General features: G+C 41.6%; 1 protein-coding gene across 1 annotated transcript in view; it reads right to left on the reverse strand.

Annotated features, from left to right (window-relative positions):
- LOC311063340 (regulator of G-protein signaling 6-like) overlaps positions 1-22,346 on the reverse strand; it is a 94,463-nt gene that overhangs the window by 22,423 nt on the left and 49,694 nt on the right. The window contains exons 2-7 of the mRNA XM_084082727.1: positions 9,543-9,639; positions 8,169-8,219; positions 6,478-6,584; positions 3,303-3,354; positions 2,130-2,194; positions 1,119-1,195 (exon numbers count right to left, since the gene is read on the reverse strand). Coding sequence (XP_083938853.1) covers positions 1,119-1,195; positions 2,130-2,194; positions 3,303-3,354; positions 6,478-6,584; positions 8,169-8,219; positions 9,543-9,639 — 449 coding nt within the window. The remainder of the gene's footprint in view (positions 1-1,118; positions 1,196-2,129; positions 2,195-3,302; positions 3,355-6,477; positions 6,585-8,168; positions 8,220-9,542; positions 9,640-22,346) is intronic.

Raw genomic sequence — 22,346 nt, forward strand, 5'->3', positions numbered from 1 at the left:
CTTGATTTAGGCTCAAACCTTTTGAAAAACGTTTGAGGGACATAAACAATATGATATTAAATATTATTATTATTTTTTAAATTCATGGTGTAGTCCCTTTAAAAAGAGTACTTGAATAAATGTCCCGCTACATCCAACAGTGGTGAGCTCATGTCTGTCAGATAAAAAGGCCAATATGGACATTTTCATGAACAGTATAGCAGGACAAACTATGGCCTCTATTTTACTTTCTATGGTAATTTTAATGTAGCCTACTATGCAAATCTTATGCACAGACTGGATACACGTTGGTGCTGTACTGCTGCAGCATGTTGTACACTGCCGTATTTATGGCAAGGCAATTCAATGGGCTTTACACAGAACATCAAGCAAAAGAAACACAATATTGAAATTATAAAATGACATCAGGATGCATAAAAAAGAATAATAGATACAGTTACTGTGCAGAGGAGAAAAGAAAAGATAAAGATAACTCAATCAAAAGCAGCGGCAAACCGAAAGGTCTTTAGTTGTGTTTGTATTATGCCCAGTTTTATGAGATCTGCTATTTTGTCAACTACATGATTGCCTTGAGACTCGTGCCCTTGTGTTTAGCTGGTAACCTAGCATTCCTAAATAAAAGAATAGGGCATAAGTGATTAAATCCTCTTGAAATTAAACAAATTCACTTTGACAAGCAATAGAAGTACTTTCAACTCCCGTTAATCATTGCTTCAAATAAATGTGTTGTGTGTACCATCCTCAGAAATGAAACAGTTACTGGCTATGGTAGAGATGTTTTATTGCATCAAACTACAGTGCATCATGCACTTGTCTTGAACCCAATCCATAGCATCCATATTCTGGAGCGCTGTCAGCTTGTACATCGGCTAATTTCGGTGAAGATATTTAGTGTATAGAGTGAACAGGAGGGGGCCTAGTGTAGAGCCGTTAGGAATCAGGTCAACTAAGTATTTAGGGTTTAAGTTTTTAACAATCTTCAAAAACTGCTCCTGGAGTAGGATTCTTACATCAAGGGCATACTGAGATCCTGTTATTTGCCTTTGATTTTCCAGCCAATGACTAACACACCCGTGGTTAACGTGTTGTGTGTTGCCTCAGTAATGGTGCACACTTACTTGACCTGGGCCTCAGCCTGCATGAAGATGAACTCCCACTTCCTGGCAAAGGCTCTCTGCAGCCGAGCAAGGTTCTCCTGTTATCACAGAAAAACACACAGATTATATGACCAGGTCATGGCTAAACATAACAATAATTTTAAAGTAAATGGTAGTCTTTTGTAAAAATAAAAAAATATGTTTTTGTTATAAGATGTAAGTTCTATATTATGATAGTGATCATTGCTATACAGTGTTTTTTTCAGTCTCTACAGCTCTTTAGTAAACAAAATATACATTTTCAGGTCAGGATACCAATTTCATACGATCAGAGGAAAGAACTCAGATTCATCAGCTTAATTCTTAAATGTTTCCAGTAAAATGTTTGTCTGCTCATTTCCTTCTGCTTCATCACTTCTAAATGCAGTTGTTTATCCTGTATGAGTTCTCTTCCTGATTGGAAACCTGAAACCTAAAACATCCGGGACAACGCTCCACACGTCCCAGGTTTACCTGTGATCCTAGTTTACTGAGGCACTACACTGTCTCTCTGCATTTGATGTATGTGTTTACCTTGCTTAATGTAAGTCGCTAAGGATAAAGAGCGTAGAAATGCCAAAATTGTAAACTGTAAATTGTAAAATGTATTCGCAGTTTACTAAAGAGCTGCAGAGACGGAGAAACCTGCTACTGAACAAACACTCTACTTGCAATGACTGATCAGAATACAGAGCTACAGTATTTAAAAGTTATGTTGTGTTGAAAAAACGAAAATGCAGCTTGCCAAGTGCAGGTCCTTAGGACGGGTTAGGACTTACAAAGCATCCTTTAACCTTTTCACATGGCACTGGAGTTTCAAACCTGCCTGCCCCGGCCCGCGAGAGCGACTGAGATCTTATATCATCGGGGAAACACCCAGCAGCACACCACTGACCTTTGCAATCTGCTGTTTATCTGCCTTAAGCTTGTCATGCTATACTCAATCAATAGTGGGAGTTGTAGAGGTTAGATGAGCTCCCCGCCTCCACCCACCGCTTCATAGTCTGCCAGCTCCAACCTGGTCTTGTTCTGCATGGTCCGCTTGCACAGGTAGATAGCTGAGAGAGAGAGAGAGAGAGAGAGAGAGAGAGAGAGAGAGAGAGAGAGAGAGAGAGAGAGAGAGAGAGAGAGAGAGAGAGAGAGAGAGAGAGAGAGAGAGAGAGAGAGAGAGAGAGAGAGAGAGAGAGAGAGAGAGAGAGAGAGAGAGAGAGAGAGAGAGAGAGAGAGAGAGAGAGAGAGAGAGAGAGAGAGGATGGATGGAGGATCTGTGTTATGTAGGGGTGCAACAGTTAATCAAACTAATAGATTTAATCAATTATAAAAAAATGATCACTTTTGTCGATCGACACCACTGTACGACAAAAGCAAAAAATAGGGAGTAATTGATTTAGTCATTAGATTATAAAAAATCTGTTAGATTAAAATAAAATAAAAACGCTTCTCGATTATTTGATTAATTGAAAAAGAAATGGATAGAATAAATGCAATGGATAGTTTTAGCCCTAGATCTATGACTGAGCCTCGTCATCAGCACACCCTCCCTCCCTCCCTCCCTCTGCACCCATTCATCCTTCACCCTCCAGCGCCCCTGGCCTGCACCTCCCCTGGTGAGGAGGTGCAGGTGGTACAGTATGACGTGCAGCTTGTGTGTGATCACATTTGGAGGCCCGCTGTCCATCCATCCATGGCCACGGACGATGACAGCTGATTGAAGGAGAAAATCCTTTGACGCCAGGGTCTCATCTGTGACTGGCTGAAAGTCAGGAAGTGGAACAAAGCTAAACTAATCCTCCTATCTAATGGTTCATCTGAGCGGATGCTGCCAGCTGTGCTACGAGACTGGAGTTTGAGGGAGGTGAAGTCACACCCAGTGAATTCTGCAGAGTTCCATGCAGACGCTAAACAAAATCTCCCTGAGAATCTCACTGAGAATCCCAAGTATCGTGAGCCGAAACCAATGGGGTGGATGGGGTGTACCTCACCTATACGGTGTGTGCAGTACTATTACACTGACAATGTGCAATTTTGTTTATAATTTTTCGTTCATAAAAAAAAAGGCAAAAACTGTCTGCTAAGAAATAAAGAAAGTAAAATAAAAAAAGAATCTATCAATAAATAAAAAGCGGTAAACCAGTGAAATGTCAAGGAATCCCTTGTGGTTCTTACCATAGTCTGTGTTCTCCGGCTCCCAACAGTTGGACGGCCAGAAATACGGTGCCTGTAGCAGAGCAGAGGGCGGAGAAAGAGGAAGCTCAGCTCACAGATACAGTTCAAAATGTCATTACCCACTTGAACCGTAGCATCCCTATTTTGTAGATCGACTATCTTCGGCAAAGACATTTGGACGGGTGTAGAGGGGAAAAAAGAGAGGACCAAGTACAGAGCAAAAACGGCCAAATACATTTTGGGGGTATTTCACATGAAAAGAATTGAATGAGACTTTGCCCCAGGTGAAGGAGTTTAAGTATCTCTGGGTCTTGTTCACGAGTGAGGGGAGGACGGAGCAGGAGATCAGCTGGAGAATCGGAGCAGCAGGAGCGGTATTCTTGCAGTCGCTGTACCGCACTGTTCTGACAAAAAGAGGGCTGAGCCAGAAAGCAAAGCTCTCGGTCTACCGAGCAATCTCCGTTCCTACTCTAACCTATGGTCATGAAGTGTGGGACATGACTGAAAGAATAAGGTCGAGGATACAAGCGGCCGAAATGAGTTTTCTCAGACGGGTGGCTGGCATCTCCCTTAGAGATAGGGTGAGAAGTTCAGTCACCCGAGAGAGACTCGGAGTAGAGCCGCTGGTCCTTCACTTGGAAAGGAGCCAGCTTAGATGGTTTGGCGTCTAGTACGGATGCCTCCCGAGCGTCTCCCTAGGGAGGTCCTCACTGCATGTCCCACTGGGACGAGACTCCGTGGCAGACCAAGGACCAGATGGGGGGGGATTCTCCACACTGGCCTGGGAACGCATCGGGATCCCTCAGGAGGAAGTGGCTAATGTTGCTCAGGAGAGGGAAGTCTGGAGCTCTCTGCTGAAAGATGGATGAATGGATGACATGAAACGTTTTGAGAACCACACTGTGCTATAACAATAAATAGCACAGTTTTATTATTGAGGTAACTCTCAAAGAAGAATTCTGTACTTTTCCCCGCTGACAGGCGCTATGTGCTTTGAGAGGCAGAGAGAGGTTATTTCATAACACAATAACAAAGACAGAAAATGAAAAGAACAAAAATAATCAATAGCAAATTAATGAGAATAATCAAGGCCTCTGATTTTATAAAAAACGCTTTCACAAGGTCTAGAGATTGACTCTTTTCATTAAGTGGTTCCCATACAGAGTGTTCAGACTTCACAAAGCTAGCACAGACGTTAATTGTTTTGTCGCCTCCGTGTTTCTCATTGTCTTTCACAAAAAAGAAAAAGCTATTTCCTCTGAAAACGGAATGCTGATGTAGAGTAGACTATCTATGTGGACCTTTTATACTATTCCAAACAGCCTTTCATCCCTTCTGTCTGTCTGTCTGTCTGTCTCTCCACAGCTGCAACACTCACTTTGAAGGAGGAGAATCAAAGTCAGAGCCTTGCAGCTGTTGTGCCTAGATTTGTCACTCCCTACCAGAATTCGACTCGCCCCTCCCTCCTCTATTAGAACGTAATATATTCTTTGCTAGAACTCAACTCGCTATTCTTGGCTATATCCAATATATATTTTCACAGAGCGACATCGTCTTATGACGAAGTAGTAGATCAGGTCTAGGTGGTTAATTAAAACTTTAAGAACGGGGTTAATGGAACCAAGGAGAGGAAGTAGATCCCGCACGAAGATCATTCTAATCATGGCTGCCTGCTGCCTGGCAGTTTTCCCTCCACGCCAAGGGATGTGGGAAACATAATTTCGACTTTTTAATTAACACTTATTGTAGAGGGGATAAAGTGGTCAGATGTAATTAATCCATGGTGTTATTGCTGTGGCATTACCGAGGAGAAAGGGGCGGAGGGGGGGGGGGGGGGGGGGGGTTGTGCGTGATGGGAGACGACTGAAAGCATGCTTTGTGGGGTATAGATTGTTATGCATTTGGTTTCTTCTTGTTGATGGTCTGACATGCAGTGCTGCATATCCAAGACTCAGGACAGACTGAGCGTTGCCTAGGCAGAGTTGTGATGAATATTTCAACAGATCTCAATTCATTTTTAACAAGGTCAGCGGAAGCTCCCCCATGTAGAATTGAAGGAAAATGTGAAATACTGGACATGACTTATTGTATGCGCCCCGGGATCCAGTTAGAGTGTAATTCAGTGTTTCACAAACACACTGTACATATAGGTCACGACCCATTTTGGGTTGCAGACCTGATTTTACGGGTCTCAAGTAAATATCTTTTCTTTTTTTTCCTACCCTTTCCTAAATTTTATCTAAAATATTTCAAAAGATTTTCTGAAAATAAATAAATAATAATGTACATTTTCAGAAAATATTTTTAAAGATTCTTCAAAAGATAAAAAAACAACAACAACACTATTCACACCTTTTGTTATAGGGCTAAAGTGGTTAGTTCATAATTTGTTAATGTATTTTGCTACTTTTGTGTGACGTTGTAGTGTGATCAATTAGGGCATTTATTTACGAAAACACAACAACATTTACAAAAAGTTAGAATATGGAGATAAGAGGTGACTAACGTCACAGGCTGGCCACATGAAGTCCAAGATCCACATGAAGCCATGCCGTACCACGGCAGATCTTGAAATCCCCATGAAATTAGATTTATGTATGTGGAAGTGCTGTCAGTCGGTGCAATTAGCATAATAGCGTGTCAGTCATACTAATGTGGGATGAGGAGGGATTTGGTTGGGTTTAAGCTCGCCTTCTCAGAGGCACCAGACAATATGTACTTGTGAAGAGAAGACAATAATCATTATCCTTTATCTATTCAATTCAGTTGGAGGGACTTCATATGGATTTAAATGTCATCTACAGCATGAGTAGACCTTGACATTTTGAATAATCTATTTTGTTTCCTGTATAAAGTACCTTTCCCCCCCTAAAAAAAACACGAATCGAGGCATGGTGGATGTTTGCAGAGTGCACAGTGTAATCCTCAGTGTTAATTTATCCATTTGTAACTCACATGTACTCACATGTACACACACATGTAAGCAAATTGACTCCTTACGACCCCATTTGGTTACAGTAAATTCTTACATTCTCTGAATTAAATTAACACTCAGGATTTTACATTGTGGTAAAAAAATCTTCTCTTTAAAAAAAACACCACATAACAAAAATGCCAAGTTATCCCATCATTGTCCTCCTTCGCTGGAGTTGTCTGTCTGTGGTTGGTCTCTCACCTGGAAGCGGTAGAAAGTACCATCGTCTTTGAGTGTCAGGATATGGTCAGAGATGGGGAAGAAGTATCCCTGAGCAGCGATGAGGCTCCCGATGGTTATGGCTTCAGCTGTGGAACAAACAGCAATAAAGAATGAGTAAACAGCTGAAAGAATAGTATGAGTATGGCTCAACTTGTACGTATATAGCTATTCCATGTACAGCACACAGTACAATACTGTGTTCATTTAACTCTGAGAGTGTGCATATGTAACCAAATGGATAGGAGGTAGGTACACTCTCAGAGTAACAAATGGAGTATTATTTATTATTATTGTTACTATTATTATTATGTTACGGTGTGTAGCCAGCGTGTTTGCTAGTTATAGGCAGAAATATTAGGGGGGAAGGGTGGGACACAACCTATTCATTTTCAAGTTTCATAAGATTGTGACCAACCCCCAGGCCTGGACCGCTGGCGAACAGATTTTTTTTATAACTGACTGGCCCTCTTTGATGCTTTGTTGTACAACAGTGTAGTTATATATAAATAGCGGATATAGCTGATCTGCAGTACAAGCTCACAACCTGTGTTGTGAGCTTGTACTGCAGATCGGCTACTTTTACAATTTAAAAGAAACATTTAAGGAAGAAAAAGGGAACTTTCAACGCTTTCCCCCCCAAATTGATTATTTCTATTTCCATTGATTATTGATTATATTTTTATAATCGATTATATCGATTAACCCATTCAATCTGGGAACGCATCTACAAATGTCTTCTAAATCCTAACTGAAAACCGTATGTTGCTATAATATCAGTGGTTCTCAAACCTTTTCATGTCAAGGACCACCCAAAATGATATGTATTTGGTCGCGAACCCCCCATCTCAAAATATTTTTGTTCCAGGGACCCCCACAGAAGCAAAGATTTGAGTTACAAATGTTCGCTTAAAACAATATACATTCAACTCAGTGTGGAGTTTGCACGTTCTCCCCGTGTGTCCTTCTCCTAGGGTAGTTAATACCCTCACAAAAACATGTAGCAATCCTAGTCGCTATACCGCCTCCCCCATGACAGCCGGGGCGCCTGATGGAGGGGAAAGGAACTGGTTGGAATAACCTTCCACACGCTATGTCCTACCGGGGAAATTCCCCCCTGTAAGGTGATAAGAAGGTCAGTTGGCTCTCATGCATTGAAGGAGGCATGAGCTCGGCTCTGGGGTCCCTAGGCTGGCGGGGGGAGTGTAGCACCCAGGACCACTTAGACAATTGGTACCGGGTGAAAAAGGGTTACAAAATCGTGGGATAAAAAAGAAAAATTTGCAAACATTTTCACAATTTTTCAAAAAATAGCAGATCTACAAGCTCATAGCGCGGCACTCTGTGCCGCATTATGAGCTTGTATATCTGCAATTTTTTAATAGCCAAAGTATAGAATAATGGCTATAGCTAAAATCTAAATTGACACAGATGCGTTCCCGGAGAGATTGGGTTAACTGTTGCACCCCTAATGTCATTGTTGAAAGCTGATATGAGATTTTTGCCCCTGCTGCTAGCTAGCTCAGGGAACTCACTGGTTGAGTCATCCACATATCCTACAGCTGCACACACTCATTTCAGCGTGGAGTGTTTCAGCCGTCTTTGTGGGCGGCTGCCTTTCGACACAATAAAGAACGGTAACGATCCAATGTGGTTTTATTTTCAGCACCCACCTGGATCCTCGATTGCCAGGTTCTTCATCAACCACTGTACAATATCTGCACCTGTAATGGGATCAGACAGACAATGAGACGATGGAGAATACCTGTTTTATAGCACGCCTGGCTCACAGCCATTACCAAGGGTCTGCATCTGCTAAGCCTTACACAATTCACTAAAGAGCCGAGAACTCATATGGAGCATTCCTCTCCATCTCTCTCTCTCTCTCTCTCTCTCTGCCTTTGTCTCTGAGAGGCGATATAAAGTTGGTTGATGTTTGCGGAATACAAAGGAAGAGGCAGAGAGAGAGACAGAGAGAGAGAGAGCACAAGAGGAAGACAAAGGGTGAGGCAGAGTGAAACAAAAAGTGTGATCGATGGAGAAGCATAATAAAATACATATACTGAATATATTTCGGTCGGAAGACAGAGAGAAACGAACCACAGTGGAATTAAGTGTTTTCATTGGCTCGCCGTGTGAGAACATCGGGTATATTTCACCGTTTCATCCCACATTCTTTCACGTCAAAACAAAGAGAGGGAACAGGGGAGAGAGAGCGAGGCTGGGAAATGAGTAAAACAGGGAGACAAGAAACGGCAGCAGAAAAATGGATGACACAACAAGAGAAAGAGAGAGAGAGAGAGAGAGAGAGAGAGAAAGAAATATCTATTCTGCGCTTCCCTTGTCCTTGCTCCGTGTGCAGCTCGAGCGGCATCATTTAATTCTCTATCATGTATTTGTTTCCGTGGCCCCCGGGCTCTCTCGGCTCCGGCTGTAGTGATCGTGTTTATTGATATGCTCCGATTATGGCACAAGCAGGTGATTGGATTTTCTGTGAATGGAGGGACAGGGCGGGGTGTAGCAAGCGGCCCCCTCTCTCCCGCACCATCATTTGTTTGGCCCTGTGTTGTCACCGCCGGCGTCACATGCAAACCGTGAACCTGCTGATCTGTAAAGTATTAAACCATTAAGACCTGAAATGTCAAATGTCTTCTAAATCCTAACAGACCCCCATCTCAAAATATTTTGTTCCAGGGACCCCCAGAAGCAAAGATTCGAGTTAAAAATGTTCGCTTTAAAACAATATTACATTCAAAGATTTGCACACATTTTCACGATTAAAAAAAAATAGCAGATCTACAAGCTGCAAGCCGCGCTATGAGCTTGTATATCTGCTATTTTCTCCTGCAGTTTCCTAAGCAAAATGTTCTAGTCAGGTGGAAGGGGGAAGGGGGAACTTTCAGATTCAGAAATGAAGGAAAGGGAGTACTGAAGCCAAACAGAGTTAGAGCACCACTGATATGCTGTATGGCATGCTATAGCGCCTGTCAATCAGTCACTATCAACTGTCAACATTCTCTCTCTGTAGTGCTGTGTCTCAGCCTTACCTGTGACAACACTTGGGATTTTGGTCATGAAGCTCTTGACAGTTCTGATGGGCACGCCTTCAGTCTCATCCTGGATGCGTGTCACAATGTCCTCAATCTTAAAGGAAGCGAGAGGGAGAGAGAGAGGGAGAGAGAGAGACAGATGTGATCAATAAGCATTAATAGAACAACTCATTGCTGGCAGGTGGAAACCTGTTCAAAGCTGTTACTTTTCAGGAAATGGGAAAAAATAACCTGTGTTCCAATGGATCTAATTTAATACTGCCGTGTGGTGACACATGCCGCTAGGGGTGCTAACTACCTGAAATTCAAATTAGGTACACACGGTCAGGTGTCCCTTATTTCCAATAAAAATAATTGCATTGTTTAAAGTATATGCACAGCTTTTGTATGCTAAATTAACAACCTGTATCATAATATGTATATGGGGTGTTTGAAGATTATAGTAAAAGAACTAAAACGAGCACTCTCAGTCTGTATTTAATGCAGTTTGCCAGCTTTCTTCTGGCACTTTAAATTCATATGTGCACGGACAGACACAGCAAACACGGACGCGTTTCGGCGTCAAGCCTTCCTCAGCATGTGTTTGAAGATCGCAAGATGTGATTGATTCCCAAGAATAAGGAACACAGTGTGTCCCTTGTCTGTTCAATAAGGGAACACGCTGTTACCAAATAAGGGAGAATTCCGTATTTCAAGGGACGGTTGGCAACCGTACACGTCGCCCACTTGACAGTGGAGTAATCAGATTAGACAGTTTTATTGCCGTTCTGATTGCAAGCTTTTTTCAGCCTCTCTCTACTTAAGATATGCTTTATTTCGTTCCTTTCCTCGTGTCAAGAGTGTGGGAAGTGAGAACTCTTGTCGCTTTGGAGACAGCTACAGTACCACACAACACTACCACATGAGTGGGTTATATAAAAACCCCTAATCAAACTATGCACTCCTTGGGGGAAGAGAGCAGAGAGAGAGAGAGAGAGAGAGAGAGAGAGAGAGAGAGAGAGAGAGAGAGAGAGAGAGAGAGAGAGAGATTAATGAAGAGAACTGGAGAGGAATGAATGGAGAGAAAAAGAGAGTGTGAAAAATACACTGGTATATACTGTAGGTGTCTAAAACATATAGTCACTGAAGTGATCTCATTAGGGGAGCACTCACCACAAACGCACACACACACATCCAGTACACACACACACACACACACACACACACACACACACACACACACACACACACACACACACACACACACACACACACACACACACACACACACACACACACACACACACACACACACACACACACACACACACACACACACACACACACACACACACTGCTGTACAGTACTACAGGATGGGAAAGCACTTCCAACACTAATAGGTTGAATAGAGTAGAACTACTGTACTGTGCTGCCATACAGATCATATCCTCTCAACACCACAATGTACTGTATATATATCCTTCTCGGCTGACAGTGCACTTATGCTGTGGCCATCCCAGGTATAGGATGGTAAAATGGCAGCTGTACTGTCTACACCCTGTGGTTCTCAAACGGTGTGCCGTGGGACAGCCTGCCGGAGGCTCTGCGGGGTCACTGCATCAGTTGACATTTCTAAAATAAATCTTAAGACACACCTTTTTGGTATTGCTTTTACCTAGTTTTCTGCATTACCCTAGTTTTCTATATTTTTGTCTCCGCCAGGCCGAAAGGCATGGCGAGAGAGTATGTTTTACCCCCTGTCCGTCCGTCCGTCTGTCCATCTGTCTGCGAGCGGCTAATCTCCGCTGCGAAACTGTGCACACATACTCCCTGGGTGCCAATTCAGAACCTCTGCTCCAAATTGTTCACATGGGCCGGTTATAGCACCACCAGGAGGCCGATTTGTGCAAAACCCATTTTTTTATCCAAACATCACGCAAATCGATACACAGTATCTCTATAGACGGATTTCCGCGCGACGTCATCACAGAGCAGAATGCGCAATCTGCGCATGCCCGGGTGAAAGGCGCGTTCGAAAATACAGCCCTGAGCGGCAGTGAGCGCACTGGCCAATACAAACTAATAGGCGAGTGTGCTCCGGTGCGTAATTTCCAAACGCACCCATAGGCTTCCCCCTCCTCTGCGCGGTCATATTCCTCTCATGTTTACTAACAGGAAACCTGTCTATAGTCATGTGACCAACACGGATCTGTCCGATTTCCCACATTCCATCCTCATTGGCTAAGGTTGGCTTCCAAAGTTTGCAAGATTGGTCCGTTTTGAACAAAATGCCTAAACTATGCACACAGCTTGCGATTTCCGTGAAATTTCACACGTACATTCCCATTAGGCAGAGGAAGAAATGCCACCCTTTTCACATTTGCCTGTTATGGCGCCACCAGCAGGTCTAATTTAGCAAAACATATTTTTGGAACAAAATATCAACTTTGAAAGTTGTCTTTGGACACATTCTTTTACTTTTGATACTTTAAGTACATTTTTATACCAATACTTGTGTACTTTTACTCAAGTAAATTTTAAATTCCGGACTTTTACTTGTAACAGGGTATTTCTACATTGCAGTATTGATACTTTTACTTAAGTAAAAAATGTGAGTACATTTTCCACCGCTGATTTTACCTTTCTAGCCATTTAGTTGACCACCATCCTTTCCCCTTATAAGATAGCCAGAGATCAGCTGTCTCATATAAGCAAGGACAGCGTCTGCCTCTGGCAACACATCACAATCAATAGAGCGATAAAATGCTAACAAGGCCTTGATGGTGCGCCCAGATAGCAGCTAGAGTGTCTTTTGATGACTTCCCCCTGTCTTGAACAACAATGGGGTCTTTCTTGACGGATTATCAAAATGAGCCTATAGGGGAGGTTACAATAGCTGTCAACGCCAATGACACACTGGAGTCGGAAATACCTGAACGCCTGAAAAGAATGACAGTGTTATTTTTCACTTTTAGGACCCCCAATTTGAGATGCATTAGAAGCCATTCTACTCTGTAAAACGCTGTGAGTGTACATTTGTTCTATCTCAGAGTTGCATTAGGTCCAAAGACAGACATCAACCTGTCTGTCAGTGCTCAGTTTATTGGGCATCTAGGAGTTGTTCGTGTTCATGCAAATTACAGTACAGATCTACAGCAGCTATGAATAGAATAGATTGTCTTGTTTCAGCTATTTTTACAATACGCATAGGGAGTCAGTGTGTGTGTGTGTGTGTGTGTGTGTGTGAGACTCGGATTGCCTGTGAAGTGCAGTCGAGTGGGACCAGATTTCATCAGACTTATCGCAGGCTCTTCTGTGTAAGAACCGACCACCCACAGGGCAGCAAGCCGACTACGATACGTGATACAGTGTTATCACCGCGCCGTTATACTTAACTTATACTCCTGCCGTGTGTCAAAAACAACCGATCTACAAGCTCAGATCAGCTATTATCGGCATGCGACACCGGTGTGCAACAAAGTATACGCCCGGCCTCAACCTGGAGCAGCTGGGACACGGTTAAACAGAAGGCTTAGCACGTATGTGGGGTGTGTCAGGGTTAAAGTCATTATTTATCGTGTAATGATGTCTTCAGGCGGTTATCACAAATGTCCCTCTGTATTTACTTCTGTAGATCAATTCCTTGGATCTCTTCTCTTGTATTTGTCTCTGTGCTACAGAGGCCATGTTGTGCTCAGTTACTGGAAAAGTGCTATTGAATGATTATAGATACTATAATTCACGGGATCTGTGTATCTGTGTGTGTGTGTGTGTGTGTGTGTGTGTGTGTGTGTGTGTGTGTGTGTGTGTGTGTGTGTGTGTGTGTGTGTGTGTGTGTGTGTGTGTGTGTGTACCTGGCATAACTCAGACAGCGTCTGAGTTCATTCTCAAACTTGGCACGTATCTCATATAACCCAAAGCTGTGCAGAGCAACAGTTCTACAGAACAGAAAAATCACTAATATCTGTATCTGTCGGCCTGTGTGTCTGAGAAAGAGGCGGAAATGCTCAGTAAAGTAAGTTGAACTTACAAAAATTACTTTCCTGAGATAACAAAGTTATAAACACATTACTTTTACATATTGTCCTCTTTTGCAGAGCCCTCTCTCAACCATGCAGCACCCTATCAAGTGGCCACAATAATTCACAGCTGCACGCACAGGCTGGTACAATACATACACATGGAGAGGAAAGCAACAAAAGAATGTTTTATTCCTCCCCTGGAGAAAAAAATGGCACCCTTTTGAATTCTTTTGAATGAGTGTAATTAGCCTTAACTGCCGCAAAGGTAAAACATCCACAGGAGAAGTAGACAAAAACAAGAGCATCTCTTTATGTGAAGATGCATGCATGCTTCCCACCGAGGCAGAAAAGGTCAACGATGGGGGGGATACCCAGGAAAGAGAATTTGTGAGGTAAATTACCTCTACCTCACCAGGTAGCTTCAAGCCTTTCCCTTGAAGTGACACTTTAACGCGCTGGCCAATCGATGTAGCCTGCTACAGAACTAGCAGATGGATGATGGCATTTTAGTGAACGGTCTGAGGTGATACTTTATCCATTTATTTAACCACAGCAATGACAGAGAGGTTAACCCTCCCAATGAATAGCCAACAAAGATGAAAAACTGTTGTCTTTGCATGAAGTGGAGCTTCCTCTGTTAAACTAGACACATTAGATGTAAGATCTTTCTTAAACATCAGAGGGCTTCACGTGCATTGAAAGCCGACATGGCCACACACGACTGAAGAGGGTCACTGCAATGAAAGAAGAGAGGACCATGAATTATGCAAAGACCCATATGGCTATAAAAGGTTAAGCATTTACCACTGATGCATAAAGTACTCAGCAACTCTTCCGGATGGAAGAGCCGTAGCAACAGCTCAGATGTGTCTGTATAGATTTATGTTCTGCTCTTAGATTCAATGCTATAAAATCTGGATGAGTCATGTCAAAATATATATTTTACCGGCACCATATGCTTGAAATTCAGCATCTTTTCAATTCTCACATAAAGAGATTTCGGGGAGTATGGGCTCAGATACGTGATGAGAATATTATCTACCTCATACTGAATTATTTTTAGATGCACCTTGCTTTCAAGGGACTCTGGGTACGCATTCAATCGCTGTTTTTGGTCCTCTGAGAGTCATTTCACAAGTAAAACCTTTGTTATGTACGTTAAGGGATCCTGCACGGTCTAGTGCCGAGGGAAACACACTGATTTGCATCAGCCTCAACACTGCCAGTCAACTCCTGATAAGCAACACACAGACACAAAGTCAAGTGACAACCATGGGGACAGATGAGAGCAGCTCTCATTTTATTAAGCAAGACAGAAAGTTGTCAAACACGTCGAGTGCCTACAGTATAAGCACATTTCACAAGTTCTATTGGTATTTCACCACCTTTCTAAAATCCATCATTTCAGAGCAGTATGTTTCCTCCTGTTAAACCACTGCTGTCAAATGATGATATGCAAGGGATAATGCATGGGGAGGTAGTCATTATTGAAATTTAAAGCCCGACAGGGCGATTAACCACCGAGGCGCAGCCGAGGTGGTTAATCGCCCTGAAGGGCTTTAAATTTCAATAATGACTACCTCCCCATGCATTATCCCGCTTATTACACGGCTACTTAATAAATACATAAATACATTTACCCAAAAGTAACAACAAAACGAAGTATTTCCTTGCTTACGGCAATGAAAGTATTCCATAAGTATTGGGCTGGGCGGACAAGTTCGCCTCGCAAAAACAAATGACGAAATGGAAAAAAACTTGCCCCAAAACACACTCGCCCCCCATTCTATTTACTGCCGATTTGCCTGTAATACCGCCGGATTTGCCCCGGGGCGACTTGACATGAGCAGGTGTTCTGAGTCTCTGATTACACAGCGGTCCGTTATAGAGCTCATCGGTCATTATCCAGAAATAATGACCGATGACTGACCAATCAGAATCGAGCATTCAATCAAGCCGTGTAATAAATTTATTTAACACATGCTGCCATTTATCTTTACGGAGGGACACTTCAAGGCCTAATGCCATCTACACAAGCACTGTTATAAAAAACAAATCTCTGTCCATATGAAAACACAAAAACACGGCTGTCATCGAGACTGTCAGCCTGTCAACACCTGCAGTCTAACAATGACAGTCCATACTGCCCAGTCGGAAGCTTACTCTGTGCTCTTTAGATACCTTAACCCAATTCTAAACTTCTAAAGTTTTCTGAAAAACAAAAAATATATATTGCTATACATACAGCAACAGCAAACAGAAAACTGATACAGTATGTCTTCTTTTATTTACCTGAACTGATTATTTGACAAAGCCTGCAATGATTCAAAGTTAATGTTTATTGACACTTGTCCACCTGGCTCTCATTGACTTCAATGCATTATATCAAACTTTCGGCTCCAGTTTGCCTCACAGTGCCTAGAACAAATGTCTACCTCTCGTTCTTTACACAACCTCTCCTTCTTTACATAGCCTTGTTACAGTCTGCAGCCAGAACAAAACTGGCAATGTTGGCAGCAGCCTCTGTTCCTCAATATGGTGGAATAGTAACTGTAGGCTACATGTAAAAAGTCCTGTTAGCAAGGTTGGAAACAGCAAAAAGCACAGAGCAACGTAAAACAAAACAAAAACATGTACTGTATGTGTAGACAGGGCTCAAGTGTGGCTACATGCATACGTGATGTTTCAGGTTGTTTCCCCATATCCGATCCCCTGTTGCCAGTATTGGACTGAAGCCCATAATGATGTATCAGGGTATGAGATACTTACAATTATAATGTAATAGTACTTATGAGCAGCTGCTTATGCAGATACACATGGTTTGACAGTTTCTTTAAATAATAATCACAATGCACGATTGTATCATTAAAAGTAACAGGACGGTCAGACACGTTTTACAGACTTGCAAGTTAAAAAATCTAATCAAAGTCAAAGTAACCTATTAACACCACAAAAGCCCATGAAGCAAGTAAGCCCCAGTGAAGGACCGAGCGTGGGTAGATGATAAGCGCTGGCTCATTACACCAGTCTAAGCTCAACCAGGGGCAAGAGACGCTAATCAACGCGCCAAACCCTGAACTACACTGTGAGTCATTCCAACGGTATACAAGAAAAGATTTGGAGACACCCTCGAGTACAAGACTAAAGTAAAGTCTGTATTGATTTGTAACTTTTTCTCAAACAACTCAATGAAGTTTTCTTTTCTTTCTTTTTTTCCCACTGAAGTCATAGTAATCCAGTGGAGCAAATCGTGTGCACGTGAGACTACCTGCATGTCATGTGAATTAAGGTTTACCAGATACTCTAGCAGGCAGTGGGCTAAACATGCCAGACCACCGTTATGGTTGTCTAACCACTTAAACCCTACAAAGTTTGTTGACCCAAAGGCTCCATCCTTGTTGGGCCCCTCCTCTACTGCACATCAAATCTCTTCACCGAAAATATTATGACATGCCCAGAAACTAGGGTTTGCGTATTATTCTATGCACTGTACAGTCCACGAGCATTGCCCTTTTATAATAATAAAATATTTTCTCATTGTATTAATAATAATATTCTCATTGTATTACATTATAATTAATATATTGTACTCGTTTTACTACATTATTACTGACAGCTGTTTATTCTACTTGGCTCTTCAAGGGAAGGGATGAAACAATACGGCAAGCAGAGTAGTGATATTTTCAGAAGTACATTAAAACACCATTCCTTGCTACAGGGTTATGACAGGGCAGAATGCCAAAGATGATTTCTGGTAGTCATTTTAAACAGAGCTGAGATGCATTTCATAATACTTCCTAATCCCCAGGCTTATGATGTGCTTAGCGAGCATTTATTTATACAGCACATTTCATTGGACAGGTATGGACTCAATGTGCTTCAAAATAAAAATCCCAATTAGGCAAAGATCACACATACAAAATCAAAGTTACTACATATAAAGAAAAACATAAAATAAGATTAAAAAAAACTATAACAAAAGGATGTATTACAGTAACACAATAGTATAATGAAAAGGATATGATAATGAATACATGCTTGCTTGATATGGACTTCTGAAGTGTTTCACATTTGGATGTGGCACAACTCCCAAAAGCCTGATGGTAATAATAACTGAGCGCAGGCTGCAGTGTAACTCAGTGAACTAAAATGATCATGGATGTGGATGCTCCCACATGCCCTGAACTAAATTTGGAGAATAATCATCCAAAATATGCATAAATAAATTATTTTCTCGAGATGGCAGATTCTTGGCAGGTGTTCACGCCATCATGCTCAGTACACTGAGCGGAGCCACGGGTGGCTTTTCATAAAGCCTGGAAATGACTTTTCAATGGCTGATAAATGCACGGGATACTTAAAGGTGAGGTAATTCCTCACCAATTAGTCAAGGATGAGCATGTGGCTAAGTGATTTAAACTACCATGCTGGGAAATAACATTGAAATGGTGAAGTTCAGAGGTGCACCACCTCAGAACCGGTAACTCAAATTACGTGAGAGATCATATTAGCCTTATAAAGATGAGGGCAATACTGCCAGAATCTGGGTTTATTTATATTCATATAGCTAGCAATCAAAAACATGCCTTTCATAATATGACAAGGCAGCATACATTATATAATACTGTATACTGTACCAGTATGGGTAAAGTCTGCACGTTATGTCTGTGTGCGTCCGTGTGTTTCTCTTATGGTTTAATTTGTTTTTACAAGGGTACGGCACGTTTTTATTTGACTGTCGCAATATCATCAGAACACAATAAGATGGTGATCTAGCATTGATCTTTGAAGAGACTGGTATTAAGGTTATGATAATCGGTTTCACACCTCTGGTATAAAATGTCTAATAAAGTGTGGTCAACGTGGCTCATGACCTTGTCCCGAAATAAGGACATAGAAAATAAATATAGAGAAAAATTAGCATCACTCTTCATTTGAGAAAAGCAGTAATGTGCCCAACCTGGAGAATGTCACATGGCTTAATAAACATTATGCAGGCAATTTGATCAAACTGTGTGTAAAGCAGTAAGGAAGTAAACCATTGACACATTCTCACAAGCACAGCAACAACTACACCGACAGACAGACAGACAGACAGACAGACAGAAAGATATTCCTATATTCAATTTGGCTAATGGTCCTTTTACGTTTCAATATTAACGGGTGCAATTTGTCACGTTTTGGAGCACGTTGTTTGTCTTGGGTTACGTCACAGATGACCACATGAAAACGGGACTTTTACACACAAATAAACCCACATACTGTATACTGTACACACAAACACCAAATGAATTGCTCTTCAGTTGGATGAGTGTAAGCAGGGCATTTTCTTAAAGCTTAAGCCCTACTGTACCGTATGTACTTCTTCGTATAACAATTTGTGAAAATAGCCAATTTACGAGTATTATACCTTATGTCGATTTAGAAAATTCGCCCAAAGTTAAAGTTGCACTACCGGTATGTAACTTTCCTCTTCTACCCCTTGAACCCCGGTTTCCTGCGCAAGTGCTGACATTTTTACCATTGAGCTAATAGAGGCTGCCTGCTTTCTCAGTGGATATAAAGAATCGTGACCATCAGGTCAAAACACAATCTAAATGTCTCAATAGAAGAGCAGAAGAGTATAAAAATATAACCACCCACCAATTGTATAAGTAATATTGTATTAGCATACTCTACCATACAGATTGGACAAAATTACATTTTATTCATAAAAAAAAAAGTTACATAGTGCTGCTTTAATGTGGCTGACATGCATTTTTTATGAAATTGTTAAATTTGGATATCATCAAACATGAATATCAAACATATCAGACAGTCTACATTTTCCGAAATTAAATCTAAGTCTTTTATTCAATCTCTCCAGAAGCACGAATATCCCCCACAGCAAATCAAACCCTGGATATTTTTAAATGCAGACCGTGGTCAGTCTTTGGTCGTTTTTAAATGTGCTTTATAGATGAAACTGACTTGACTTGGATCAGGATGTTATGACTCATGGCAGAGATCATGAAGCAGTATTGGTTCTTGTCTGAAGGTCAGAGAGAGGTCTTTGACTGCAGTGGATGATGCGTTGACATGGACAAAGACATGGATGACAACATGAATGACATGATATTCGTGACTCATCCCTATCGGGGGTACATGGCAACAACCATACAAAAGGTAATTATAGTGCCCCTGTCACCATTCTAGGGCTGCATCAGTTAATCAAACTAAGCATTTTAAACGATCTTTTTTTTTTGTGAAAATAACCAATCTATAAGCTCACAGCGTTGTGAGCTTGTTGATTGGTTATTTTAATTATTTTTTGCAAAACATCAGTGTGCAGCAAAGTATATAATAACGGTCAGGGGGATAATCAATTCGTTGATATACAAATTGATTGCATGTGCACAGACTGCACACGCACACGCGCGCACACACGCACACACGCACACACACACACACACACGCAATTAGGGACAGTGTCTCCTCTGTAAGCTCGTCTAGTCCTCAAAAATCTCTGAGCTCTTCATCACACAGTCCAGTGGAGCTCAACAGCAACATCGCTTCCTGTAGAATTGAGTGTCTATAATACAAACTGAGAGATAATCCCCTTTATTGACTTCGTTCCATACACTGTACATCATTTCACCTCTCTCTCTCTCTCTCTCTCTCTCTCTCTCTCTCTCTCTCTCTCTCTCTCTCTCTCTCTCTCTCTCTCTCTCTCTCTCTCTCTCTCTCTCTCTCTCTCTCTCTCTCTCTCTCTCTCTCTCTCTCTCTCTCTCTCTCTCTCTCTCTCTCTCTCTCTCTCTCTCTCTCTCTCTCTCTCTCTCTCTCTCTCTCTCTCTCGTATACTTTACACACCTTAATTACTACTCATTAGTACCCTTGTAATATGTCCTTTATTACACACTCGTATTATACCTTATGGCCCGATAGGTCCATGTGGTCCATTATAGGTCAGGAGCCTATCTCCTGTTTCCGTAGTGTGAGAGGCAGCTTGATGTACAAGTACATCCGCTGGACATGACCCTAGTATTTCGCAGGGACTTAATTACCCCCAATCCAACCCTTGATGCTGAGTGCCAAACAAGGAGGCTTTGGGTAACATTTCTATAGTCTTTGGTATGACCCTGCCCGGGGATTGAACCCTGACCTCCCAGTCTCAGGGTGGGCACTTTAAACCACAAGGTCACAGAGCTGGTATGGTCCATTAATAAAACAGTTAACCTGCAGGGGGGAACATTCGCCAGACAAGCATTGAACGTGTTGCTATGTGATGCGTTGTGATGTTATAGATCTTCTATTTCTGGCGACTAGATTCGGTACAAGATCGGACCAAGTACAGTTGCAACTCTAAGAATAGGGTTTAAGAAGAGGGGATTAATGGTAAATAACCGAATGGAAAATAAAATCTACTGACAAAATAACTGGACATCTGAGAACAAATGGCGGTGATTACTGTATGTTGATTTCTAAATGGAAACAAACAAACAAACAAAACAGACAAACAAACGAGTTGCTGTCCTGTCTGAATCCAATAGTGTGGTGATAAAGTCACATTGCAGTTGTTTTCTCCATTTTCCTTTCCAAAGTGCCACAACAAAGTGAGGGAATCCATCAGTGTATGAAGGATAAAGCCACAAATGTTGCAATCCATCACTGAACACGAAAACAATAAACTCAAAGTGGCAGCCAGTGATGAAAGTGATAAAAGCCATCATTTTAAACAACTTAATAGTGGATAACGCCACAACAACCTCGACTAATTATTTATGAGTTGAATCAAAAAATGGCAAAACAGTCTGCAGCCCAAAGTCATACAGTATCTAAATCTGAAACTCACAAAGGTTTCAACAAAAATAATAATCCACTATGGCAATTTGTCACGTGTTATTTTAAATCACACAGTCAGCCAGCACATTAAAAGTTCTAAACAGAAAACTAATTTCAGTGAAAGCTGAAATTTATGACAAAAAATAATTTAGGTTAAACAGTCTGATGAGGTGTTATGTCTGGGGAGATTATAATCATAGTCAGTCTAGTTTTCTTTCCCCCTGGGTGATCATCAATCCAAAGCAAATGTTTCAGCCCTCTCTCAGTGTGAGGTATACCGGCACAAAGAGACCTCCCTGGGTGCAACACGCCAGTCAAACATCCACAAGAGACCAAGCAATCATATTTCACATGATCCAATGGTAGGAGGGTGTGCTGGCATCTAATTATTGCCATTATGAATGAACAGTTTTCCTATTATCAATGCGTCGCATCGCGATCGCATTGTGAGCTTCTAGATCGGCTATTTTCACATGGCCGAAATGTATATAGGGCTGAAGTGGTTTATGTATGTTTTGTAATAATAATAAAAATCTACAAAGTAACTAGTAACTAAAGCTGTCATATAATTAAAGTGAAGTAAAAGTACAATATTTGTCTCTGAGATGTAGTGGAGTAGAAGTAAAAGTACTGAAAGTAATTGGAAATATATAAATACTCCAGTAAAGTAAAAATACCTCAAAATTGTACTTAAGTACAGTACTTGAGTAAATGTACTTAGTTACTTTACACCACTGGAGAGGGGGAGAGGTGAGATTAACCATCATCACCACCATCACCATCATCATCATCATTAGACCTGGTGAAGCACCTTGCTGGGATTGAGATGTAGGCTATAAAATGACTGGAAGCGGTAAAGAAACTACAGTATGTAACTCTGCTGTCCGCCTGCTCACCAGAACCCGATCCAGAGACCACATCATCATCACCACCAGTCCTCCATGACCTTCACTGGCTCCCAGTCAAACACAGAATACA

This window comes from Gymnoscopelus microlampas (genome assembly GCF_963454915.1).
Source record: "Gymnoscopelus microlampas genome assembly, chromosome: 16".
Lineage (NCBI taxonomy): Eukaryota > Metazoa > Chordata > Actinopteri > Myctophiformes > Myctophidae > Gymnoscopelus > Gymnoscopelus microlampas.